Source organism: Salvelinus fontinalis, chromosome 13, assembly GCF_029448725.1.
Source record: "Salvelinus fontinalis isolate EN_2023a chromosome 13, ASM2944872v1, whole genome shotgun sequence".
NCBI lineage: Eukaryota > Metazoa > Chordata > Actinopteri > Salmoniformes > Salmonidae > Salvelinus > Salvelinus fontinalis.
This window is the reverse complement of record NC_074677.1, coordinates 53,059,680-53,071,633: the sequence shown is the minus strand read 5'-3', so window position 1 is coordinate 53,071,633 and position 11,954 is coordinate 53,059,680. Positions and strand designations below refer to the sequence as shown.

At 42.2% G+C, this 11,954-nt stretch overlaps 1 protein-coding gene across 4 annotated transcripts; it reads left to right on the top strand.

The window, feature by feature from the left end:
* The first annotated feature begins 816 nt into the window (after positions 1 to 816).
* On the top strand, positions 817 to 11,315 carry LOC129869008 (pyruvate dehydrogenase E1 component subunit alpha, mitochondrial-like). Of its 4 annotated transcripts, XM_055943436.1 has the most exons (13): positions 819 to 959; positions 1,673 to 1,693; positions 2,566 to 3,456; positions 4,064 to 4,132; positions 4,224 to 4,397; positions 4,518 to 4,644; positions 5,869 to 5,960; positions 6,119 to 6,211; positions 6,317 to 6,472; positions 6,556 to 6,627; positions 6,732 to 6,799; positions 9,802 to 9,910; positions 10,092 to 11,315. In XM_055943436.1, the coding sequence occupies exons 1-13, from the start codon at positions 903 to 905 to the stop codon at positions 10,254 to 10,256; spliced, it is 2,094 nt and encodes a 697-aa protein (XP_055799411.1). In that variant the 5' UTR covers positions 819 to 902; the 3' UTR covers positions 10,257 to 11,315. The 4 variants fall into 4 exon arrangements, with proteins under 4 accessions (XP_055799412.1, XP_055799411.1, XP_055799413.1 ...); XM_055943437.1 differs by lacking the exons at positions 9,802 to 9,910; positions 10,092 to 11,315 and adding an exon at positions 7,108 to 7,733 and having other exon boundaries at positions 817 to 959; XM_055943438.1 differs by lacking the exon at positions 2,566 to 3,456 and having other exon boundaries at positions 822 to 959.
* Positions 11,316 to 11,954: the final 639 nt, after the last annotated feature.

Here is an 11,954-nt window from a genome sequence, read left to right as displayed (position 1 = left end):
ATGCTGGGGGTGCTCTTATTCCATGAGCACACGTGGTTTTGACCTCGATTGAACCCTTTCCAGGGGTACTTGCCCTTTCTCTAGTGTGTGATAAGGATTGATTTGGCTATATAAAACTATATAAAAACAATGTGATGAAAGCATTAAGCTATTTCCTATTTTGTTGTGGCTCAGTCGGCAGAGCATGGTGCTTACAAAGCCAAGGGATGTGGGTTCAATTCCCGCTGGGGCCACCCATATGTAAATAAAAAAAATAAAAAACATATGTATAAAGTTGCATTTGGAAAAAGGTGTCTGTTAAATGGCATATATTATTATAATTCTAAAGGGTCCCTACAATAAAATGTATATTGTGTTACTAATGCTTAAGAGGGATGTGAAGGATGTATTGTAAGTATTTGAAATACACTTACTTATCCAATTGAATCCTCTGAAGGTCCTTGTTTAAACAGTCTAAACCAGTTTATGTATCGTCCTTTTGACTATAAGTACTTGCTTCGTATGCAGTAATTCATTTTGCAATCTAATGCTTGAAGAGGAAATCTGCTTTATTTTACCTAGCTATAGCTACCCCTATGCTCTTGCCCTATCTCTAAACTGTGCATTTAGAAGGGTCGGTGTTATCCTGAATCCGTGGAACGTCCCTGCCGCAAACCTAGCGTGTCCCCGGGAACCCAATTGGTGCACGTTTTGGGTTTCGCCCTAACACCACACAGCAGATTCAAATGATCAAAGTTTGAATATTTTTTTTCCAGCAAAGTATAAGGGAGTTATACTCCAGTCTACTAGGTGGCAGTAATGCAACATTTATTGGATGCCATCGCCGTTTAACCTCATCGAAGAAGACAGGCAGCGGAGGGGAGAAACGTTCTGGAACTGCAGGTCGGTGGCAGCACGATAGTATGCAAAAGATGCTGACAATAATCTCCAACGTGCTGAGGGGTAGTGCAAGCAGAAATGTAAGTATTGTTTCTGTATAGTACTTTAGTATAGGATACAAAGGACTGCATGCCCTTTTCTTAAACAAGACCGGCTGCTGTCCTGACCTTGCTAGACAGCAAGGCCCCAATTCGTACGCGTACCGGGGTAACGTTAGCTTGCCTGGCTTTAGATACACATAGGACTGTGGTCTAGCTGTAGTTAAGTTAACCTGCTAACTAAGATCCTAGGGAATCACATTAAAGGCCTACGTTACCGGTACTTTATCTAGTTAGCTAACTAGCCAATCGTTTACCTAGCTGGAGCTCCTTACCTCCAGCAGCATCATCATCAAAGGCAGTCTAATAACGTTAGATGCGAGAGCGTCTCCTCATATCACATCATTGGTTGTTTTTGTTTCTGTGCCACAATGTCCGCTATTAATCAAGATACCCAATGGTAAGGTCTTAATGACGTGAAAAAGCTTCTGACGGAAGTGTCAGTATGATGAGAGAGGATCAGTGTTATGAAGGTAATCACAGGGAACTAAAAATGTGTGCTTGGCTGGCCTGGCTACCATGGATAACACAACTCAAACATTTGATGTGGCACATGATTGTCTGAATTTTCTCTTTTCATGTCTGACAATATAACCATGTGATTCTCTAATTGATCTTTTTATCCATTGATGTTTTTCTCCTTGTGTTCTCTCACTTTTCCCCTCTGGTTCTCTCTCCTATTGGCTGCCTTATAGGGAGCCCAGGTTGTGTCAGAGGTAAGATGTGGTTTTACTGACGTAAGGGTGATACAATCCCTGTAAGGGTGATACAATCCCTGTAAGGGTGATACAATCCCTGTAAGGGTGATACAAAACCCTGTGACGCATGACTCTGTTTTGCACTCCAGCTTTATTTCAAATGATTTATTTCCCTTTCACATGGTATGTGCCATACTTTCACTCAATGATTTTAGTTTGTGACCACTGGTGAATACTTTTTTTTTTTTGTCCATTTCCAGCATCCTTCAACATTGTATTTACCCAACCCACCACTAGAAAAACAGTTTATTTAATTTTCTTTTTAAGCAATCATGCTTTACCATCTTCTAATCCCTCATCTTGTTGCTTTTTGAAAATTAAAAGCTATTCATTCTCACATGCACACAGACCTATCTCATATAGCTTCTAGCTAGACCTACTTATTTCACATTGGATAGTGGTGTCAGAGCTAACAGGCTAGCGCAGATGCTTTGGCTAAGCCAAATGTGGTCTGATTGGTAGGTACTGCTTATTTTATGTTGTGAGTGGAAAGTTGTTTGGTTAGTAAGTTTAGTGCAGAGAATGTGGTGTAGAACTAGCCAATTTTTCTTTAGGTCTGAGTCTTTTTTAAAGGGCTTTAATTGGTGCAGTAGTTATGTGGAATAACATATATATTTTTTTAATCGTATTCCTGATGAAACAAAGAACTCAGATGATGCACTTTTTAAGTGTTGAATAGCTTTTTTTAGTGTTGAACTGGATCAACACCTTCAGAACAACCAAAATACCTTTAGCTGTTTGAGCTGGAATAGTTAACTGCTGCTGCTTTCAGACCTCTCAGTGGGTGTTGACTCTGCAGTGACTTATCTGCCTGGCTCTTCTCTCCCCAGTCCTCCATGCGCAGGGCTGTTTTGCAGCTGCTGGCAGTCCAGGGGCAGTATGCTGACATAACCTCTCCACCAGATCCAGCACTACGACCCTACAAGCCAGACACAGATTTATACTCCATCTCACACAGTCCTCCAGCAGACAATTTCAAAAGACCAAAGACTGATCTAACATTTACTGAAATAGACCCCAGTGCTGTACTGACCACAGAACGTACATTTGACAGCAGACTAATACCTGAAGAAGAACCCCTAGAAGTCACTCTAGTCGATCCGTCCCCTGTCTTTAACAGTAAACCTGAAGAGGAGTTATTTGACACTGACAAACCATTTGCAGATCTATCACTTCACCACGTGATAAATACGGAACCGCCAGTCTCTGAGTTATCCGTATCAGAGCAACCAAATCTAATCTCACCAGAACTCTTCGCAACTGGCCTGACTGTTTCAGAAGCAGAACCCTTGGCAGATACCGCCTTGACTGTTTCAGAATTACCTTTATCCGAACCATTTGTGAGTACAAACCCATTTATTCCAGAATCAAACTCATCTGAACGGTCAGCTGCTATGGCCTCTCAAGTATCAGAATTGACTTTACCAGAGCCTCCATTAACCTCTGATGCACCTATCATAGCCCACTCTTCAACACAAGCAGAAATGGACTTTGACCAACTAACGCTAGAAATATCATCACCAGAACGACCTCTAAACACAGACCAAACGACTCAGGAATTAAACCCACCCGAACCTGACAACAGTACAAACAGCCACACTTCCATATCTGAGCCTCAGCTGGCAGAGAGGAGCCAGAATACAGACATAATGTTGCTTTCACGCCCTGAGATCGCCCTCAGCCTGACTGAAGACGCTCCTTTACCAGAGCCACAGCTTGCTGTGAGTACTGGCAGCCCCCCTGTCTCTTACACTCCTCCCCTCACCACTACTCATGCTTTTACAGTACACTGCATGCCCTTATGCACAGGTGCAGCGATCCACCTGTTTTCTCACACGAAGGCTAAGCACATGGTGTGGTGATCACTGTTTCCCTAGAGTGCTTGAATTGACTGACTGTGCGAACCTGCTCACCCCAAAATGATCTCTATTCATATTTGGTCTACAACACTATGTTCTCTTTCTCCATTAAACATTCACATTTGAACACACATTAGATTTTCCCAAGGTGAATACAGTGTTCTGGATATGTCCGTTTTCAGCCGGCGAGGCATTCTTGTTAGTTGATTGGTTCAGTGTTTGAGACAGTGACTTTTCACTGGCGATCTCGGTGACAAGGGAGTGTTTATTCACGCTAGTTGTGGTGTGTGGATCAACCTCGGGAAGTGTAGCTATGTTTTGTCTCAAGGTTGTTCACTCCACCGTTTCTCACTGTTTGGGTCTGTCCTCCTGGCTTGCCCAACTGCAGATCTTGCAAAGTATATTTGTGATGTCTGGTAAAAGGTACGCGTGGAGTGCAACCTCTCAATGTCCTCTGTTTTTATTTTAGGCCGCCAGCATGGTGGCGTCGTCACGTTCATATGCTGATTTCACTCCTGAGGCCACCTTCGACATAAAGGTAAGACAAATAAAAAGTCTTTAAATTATTTTAATTTTTTTAGCTGATAGTCACTTTTCGCCTTGATCTCATTGTGTGCTCCCTCCTATAGAAAGTTGACCTTCATCGTCTGGAGGAGGGCCCACCCCTGACGGCCACTCTGACCCGGGAGGAGGGGCTGAAGTACTACCGCACCATGCAGACAATAAGACGCATGGAGCTGAAGGCAGATCAGCTGTACAAGCAGAAGATCATCAGAGGCTTTTGTCACCTGTATGATGGCCAGGTTAGATTGCACACAATCACTCATGTATTGTATAAGCAAACGTACCGTCTCGCATGAACACGCAGACGCACTTCATTCAAATATAAACGCTCTGAGATTCTGTTTGTCATTCTATGATAGGAAGCCTGTGCGGTTGGCATTGAGGGGGGTATCACCCTGTCAGATCACCTGATTACTGCATACCGCGCCCATGGCTACACCCTCACCAGGGGCGGGACCGTCAGGGAGATCATGGCTGAGCTCACTGGTGAGTGGACTTGACTCAATCCAATCGATAACTCTAATAGTGCTGAACGATTACTGCTTTTTGAGGTCTGTTTGATTATTAGGGAATAACGGGTTTCGATTTAAAACCAAATATACATTTTTTTACATTTACATTAAATGCATTATTAAACAATGATTAGAGATTTTTTAGGGAAATGCCAAAGCTAGAAATGGTGAACATTAAATTGCCACAAATTCCATTGTCTTAGTCAGGTCCATATAGGGGGAGGAGGAAATTACTATTAAATAATAAAATATCAGTTCTGTGTATGACTTAGTTTTATGACTTCATAATTTCTCATTCCTAAATCATCTCATCTGCTCAGACAGTAGCAGCCAGCCAGACAACCATTTAACATTCTGTGTTCTGCTCATACTGTGCTGTCTTTAGTCATCCTATTTAGCTAGGCTAGCCTGCCTAAGTATGCTGCATAGTTGTCTGATTAAATAATTTTACTAGTTCTTCAAAGTAGATGAGGCATACTTTCAAACTTTCTATCCCTCTCTCGTTGCGTACATTACTCTCTCATGCAGCGGCGTATGCTATCTGTGTGTATCTAATCTAACATAGGAGGCGTAAAAGTGTATCCATCTGTGTCCGAGCCGGAAAAGAACAGGCTCAATGGATTATGGTCATTGTAGTTAATTACCACGGTTCTGTGCTGAACTAGGTTGAATATTTGGGTCATAAAAACAACTCCCTTCAGCCCAGCATCCCATTTTAGATCTTTACTTCATTTCTCTCGTCACTTATTTGAATTATCTGTATAGAAACAGAGCATTGGGCTCAACCCCAATAACTAAATGGAATTAAAGTAATTGAAACTGTCAGTCAATTATTTGATTAATAACCCCCCCAAAAAACAAACATTTGGGCTCCCGAGTGGCGCAGCGGTCTAATGCACTACTTCTCGGTGCAAGAGGTGTCACTATAGTCCCTGGTTCGATTCCATGCTGTATCACATCCGCCCATGCTTGGGAGTCCCATAGGGCGGCTCACAATTGGCCCAGCGTCATCCGGGGTAGGCCGTCATTGTAAATAAGAATTTGTTCTTAACTGACTTGCCTAGTTAAATAAATAATCGCTTAGCACCAAGAGCTAATCATTGTACTTTGCACCTCTGATTTTGTCTTCCAAACCATTCAAACACCTTTTTCACTCATTGTTTTCTTCCCTCATTTCTTCCCTTGCTGTCTCACTAAGGTCGTAGAGGAGGCATTGCTAAGGGTAAAGGAGGCTCTATGCACATGTACACTAAAAACTTCTATGGAGGCAATGGCATTGTGGGAGCTCAGGTAATTCACAAAGGCCTAGCATTATTCATTTATCTTAGATTTGAAAGAATCCCATTTTATTTCCTTTTTAAACCTCATAATTTGTCTAAGCTGTATATCCCATTCAAAGATGGTGGATTCTCCTTCTCAAATATAACACCTGCCTAATCCCCCCTCAGGTACCGCTGGGAGCCGGTGTAGCCCTGGCCTGTAAGTATCTGGGCAATGACCAGCTGTGTGTCAGTCTCTATGGTGATGGAGCAGCCAACCAGGTTTGACATGCTTCTTGAAACCTGCATGCATTGAACATATGAAGGACAATCACTTCAAGTTTAGATCTGAGCCCAACTGTTGACTGAATTTGTATTAATCCACAGGGTCAGATATTTGAGACCTATAACATGTCGTCTCTTTGGAAGTTGCCCATCATCTTCATCTGTGAGAACAACCAATATGGCATGGGCACATCAGTAGAGCGCTCTTCTGCCAGCACCGAATACTACAAGAGAGGAGACTACATTCCTGGCCTCAGGGTAGACAGCTAACTAATACATTCACGCTTCTGTACAACTTACATTTCTTGAGTTTAAGAATGACATTTTGTATCTGTATCCAGGTGGATGGGATGGATGTCCTGTGTGTTAGAGAGGCCACCAAGTTTGCAGCTGATCACTGCCGATCTGGAAAGGTGAGCATCAACCTTACAGTATGTAGGGTTGTTAATTTTGTGTCTGTGTGTACTGTGTACAGGTTTGTGTGTTAAGTCTGTTTCTCTGCTCCACCTGTGTTCAGGGCCCTATCCTCATGGAGCTCCAGACCTACCGTTACCATGGACACAGCATGAGCGATCCTGGCGTCAGGTAAAAGTCCACAGCTCCACTGAGTATACCAATGACTCAAGTGCTTCCCACAGTGCCAAGTTGGCTGGATGTCCTTTGGGTGGAGGACCATTCTGTATACACACGGGAAACTGTTGAGTGTGAAAAACCCAGCAGCATTGCAGTTCTTGACACAAACTGGTGCGCCGGGCACCTACTACCATACCCCGTTCAAAGGCACTTATATTTAGACTTGCCCGTTCACCCTCTGAATGGCACACATACACAATCCATGTCTCAGTTGTCTTGAGGCTTGAAAATCCTTCTTTAACCGGTCTCCTCCCCTTCAGGTTTGACATGAAGTGGATTTCCACTGACTGAAGTGGATTTAACAAGTGACATCAATAAGGGATCATTTCTTTCACCTGGTCAGTCTATGTAATGGGAACAGCAGGTGTTCTTAATGTTTTGTATACTCTATTGTTCTTATTGGATTAGTAGATTACTATTGTAGATTATTACCTACCTATCTGTTATTTTCTCTGGAGAAGTTATTTGAACTCCCATCAGTAAACAGGTTTCCATCCAACCATTTAATGCGGATGATTTACCTGGCGCATAAAAACAGCCACGACAGGACTAATGGAAACAGGAAATGTCGGTTAAAATTCATAATTGTCGACAATTTGTTTGTTCGACATGGTGGGATCTTTTTGTCGGTAAAATTAGTTACGTGAGAAATGGAGGTGGAAGCGCCTTTATGCACAAATATTGATAATGGCCACAAGTCACACAATGATATGTTACGTTATAGGCCTACCACCACCACGCGGAAAAGCATGACAGTTTATAGGTAGATGAAATAAATTAATATGAACTTCACATGGTGGTTAAGTGCAATGATCAAGCAAATCCAAATGGCTAAATATCAAGGGTAGACTATTTGATTGCTGGTGACATGATTATCGCTGCTTGCTGCCAATTTATCAAATAAATTGGTCTTGTTCTTATCCATATCTCATCATATAACCTGTCCACTTTATCAGCAAACTTGTCTAGGAAGCATGCGCCAAAACAAGATTGGGCAAGTTTTCTGTTTAACAGTTTTGGGGGTTAAGGCCCTTGGGAACGTAATCTGGCCATGATAACAAGATAGGTTAGTCTATCTAGCTAACATGGGCTAGTAGTTGATCAACTGAAGATTTCTGACAGTTTATTAATTACTCTCTCTGGTCTGTCGGTGAATGACAGTGGGGAAACTGCCCATATAAATGTAGAAATTGCACCGTGTTCATTCTACTAGTATAACTCTCAACATCAATAAATTGAAAGCCCTATTGAGTTCCTACATTTATTTATTTTAATTACCCCGTTTTGGGTCTGTGGTCCGTCAGTTTAGTATGGCTGGCATAGTATAACGTTACTGTAAGACAAAAACCACCTCATTTCTGAGATTAGGATGATTGTGCGAACGGTCGCATTTCTCATGCGGCCAACCTCCAGTGTGCACCAGCAGGGCAAAATATGTGCTTTGATTGAAACAAAATACAGGCATGCTACAGTTTGTTAACGTGGTAACACCATCTGCTTTTTTAATGCACTGTACATAATTTGAAACAACACTGTACATAACTAAGAAGATCTACACGCCTATTCCCATGTAGCTGACTGAGATCAAATGGTCGGCATGCATATGCTGCATGGACGCTTCACTGGTAAAACCTGACGAATTATCATTCACAATTGACAGTGAGAAATGTGAAGGGAGGGTTACTACAAAAAATGTGGTTAAATTAGAGGTAAAGAAACGCAGAACGTGATACTGATCTTTCCATGGGATCCGTCAGAACTGGGCGATTACCTACAGTTCCGCAGCCATGGCCATAAAAAAAAAAGATGACTAATATTTGGCACATGGGAACTGAACCACAAAGGTCTGGGTGGATATTGTCATTTATCGGCATAGTAACCAACCCCCACCTCGCGACCTCAACTGTTCAGACCCCTCTTGTGGTGGGGAGAGATTTGCCATTTTAAAGATAACTTATTGCAATTCTACACATTTTGCCATGTCTTGTGTGTTCATATGATACCGGAGTGACTCAACAAACTCAATGGGGGGGGGGGTCAAGCCCACTGGCCACGTAATCCGGCCATGATAAGATTTAGATAAGTTAGACTAACCAGCTATCTAGCGAACATGGGAAAGTATTTGATCATCTGGACATTTGAGTGTCTGGCATAGTATGCTTTTATTTAACCTTTATGTAACCAAGTAGGCCAGTTGAGAACAAGTTCTCATTCACAACTGCGACCTGGCCAAGAAAACAAAGCAGTGTGACAAAAACAACAACAGAGTTACACATAAATAAAATCTGTATACGGTGTGTGCAAATGTAATAAGATTAGGGAGGTAAGGCAAATAGGCCATAGTGGCGAAATAATTACAATTGAGTAATTAAACACTAGAGTGATGTGCAGAAGATGAATGTGCAAGTAAAGATACTGGGGTGCTAAGGAGCAAAAAAATAAATAACATGGGATGAGGTAGTTGGGTGGGCTGTGTACAGGTGCAATGATCGGTAAGCTGCTCTTGACAGCTGATGCTTAAAGTTAGTGAGGGAGATGAGGCTTCAGTGATATGTTACTGTAAGGGGGGAGGGGGGTAGAACTGGGGGGTTACATACAGATCTGCAGCCATGGCCTTTTTTGGGAACATAACCGCAAAAATGCTTTATGTGCACGTCATCACACACAGCCTTTTCTTCACAACAAATCAGTTTGATGGAAACACCTCTGGTGGGAAAATGTGCATATTGATTTTATGCAGAATTAAAAAAATAATAATAATCTCCAAATATTTGCATAGAAATCTGAAACCAATTGGATGGAAACCTAGTGCTGACCTACCAGGGATTCAACAGCTAGTCTTTCAGTGCTCTAATATATTGCTACCCCTGCACTCTGTCCCCCAGTAGCCTCCTCCCTGCATTATCATAGCTGCCATAGTGACACTGCATACCCCTACCCCGCTCTTTCCTTAGCTACCGCACACGTGAGGAGATCCAGGAGGTCCGTAGTAAGAGCGACCCCATCTCCATGCTGAAGGACCGTATGCTCAGCAACAACATGGCTAGCATAGAGGAGCTCAAGGTGATTCTCAAATATTCACTAATATACTGGCCATTCGACGCAGTATATACATAGTCAAAGATTCAGATCTTTGACTAAGTTTGAAAAATGCATGATTGACGCATTGTAAATAGTTACAGCTGACAAAAGCATGTCTTGGAGGATGTAATGACCAAACTTCACTTGTCCCGTATGTGTGCAGGAGATTGATATTGCGGTGAGGAAAGAGATTGAAGATGCTGCACAATTTGCCACCACAGACCCCGAGCCCCCTCTGGATGACCTGTGTAGCCACATCTTCGCCAATGATCAGCCCTTTGAAGTGCGTGGGGCCACCCCATGGACCAAGCTGACGTCGACCAGCTAAAGGCTCTTGTGCCCCACCCCTTTGTCTCCTAGGCCCTTCCCCTGTGCTCCATCAATGCACTTATCTTTTCACACATCACATTCCTCATCTCAGCCAACGGCCTTCATGGATTCTAATCTTCTTTGCCTACCTCCCCACACACACATCCTCATCCCGTGTCAAGAACAACTTATGCCACACATTTATTTTCCATTGACCCTCTGCCAGAGCCCTAATCCAAACACTCCACACCCAAAAAGAGTGCCGACTGGTGTCATACCTCATTGACTAACTCTGATTCATTCCTACTTGCAGTGCTCATGCCACACTATTGGCTCTTGTCTTTTCTGTTGAAAGGCCACTTAAAACACAGCAGAGAAGTAAGAAGAGCCTTTCATTATCCTACTCCAAATGTTGTTCTGAGTCTGGTGACATGGACCAATTGTCCTTAACATTACTGGCATAATTATCCCTATTTGATTAGTGTTTTCTTCTTCCCTATCCAAATATAAGATTAAATAAAGAGATTTATGTTGGGATGTTAACATTTTTATTTATTTTGCCAAATCAAACCTGTGCTTGTGGGATCTTGTCTGTGTTTGGAAGATGTCTTTAGGCTGCGTGTCACTCGTAGCCGAGCACAAACACTGCAGATCCACATGAACAGAGGCTGAGTCTGTACATTGTGGTGTGATGCTTCAGATAGATTATTGAATACTGCTGACTTCATGCCTTCACTGTGTTGTCAGTCATACACCATTTTTGTAGACGCTCTCCTTCTAAATCATAATGCTCTCTAGTTCCCTAAAATGTTTTGTTCTAATCAGCCTCATATTTATTGCCAAATGTGTTTTGTATCTAACGTACCAGTACTCAAACTAGAACTGCTTCAAGCAGGAATAGGAAATGCCTCTCTTGGGAGTCTTGGTGATCAACAATGGTCAGACTACAAAACAGTGGGGCACTACACAGGGATCTGTCCTGGTTTTCCCCCCAGAGGTGACGAGATCAGGAAGTGTATGTGCTCTGTTATTGTCTTTGTATAGTCTATCAAAACAAATAAACTATGAAAGAAACTAATTAACTTGTTTTGGGCTTTGTGTGAATGTGTGGTCCCCTGGCTCAGTTGGTAGAGCACAGCGCTTACAACGGCGTGATTGTGTGTTTGATTCCCACTGGGACCACCCATACAAAAATGCATGCATAAATGTTGCTTTTGATAAGTCTGCTAAATGGCATATGCCTTTAAGAGCAAGGGATAAAGTATGTATGTGTATATAGTTAAAGGTTAAATGTAATAAATGTGTATATATATATATAGTACCAGTCAAAAGTTGACACCTACTCATTCAAGGGTTTCTTTATTTTTTACATTGTAGAATAATAGTGAAGAAGTCAACTGAAATGACACACATGGAATCATGTACTAATCAAAAGTGTTAAACAAATCCAAAATATATTTGAGATTACTCAAAGTAGCCACCCTTTGCCTTGACAGCTTTACACACTCTTGGTATTCTCAATTTTTTTTATTTTACCTTTATTTAACTAAAGTCAAGTCAGTTAAGAACAAATTCTTATTTTCAATGATGGCCTAGGAACAGTGGGTTAACTGCCTTGTTCAGGGGCAGAACGACAGATTTGTACCATGTCAGCTCGGCGATTCGATCTTGCAACATTTCGGTTACTAGTCCAACGCTCTAACCACTAGGCTACCTG

Bases quoted from the DNA above. Each gene is read 5' to 3' on its own strand.
- LOC129869008 (XM_055943436.1), top strand. From the start codon at position 903: ATGCAAAAGATGCTGACAATAATCTCCAACGTGCTGAGGGGTAGTGCA. The intron at 6,212-6,316 runs GTTTGACATGCT...ATTAATCCACAG, and splicing joins GTGATGGAGCAGCCAACCAG to GGTCAGATATTTGAGACCTA. The intron at 6,800-9,801 runs GTAAAAGTCCAC...CTCTTTCCTTAG, and splicing joins ATGAGCGATCCTGGCGTCAG to CTACCGCACACGTGAGGAGA.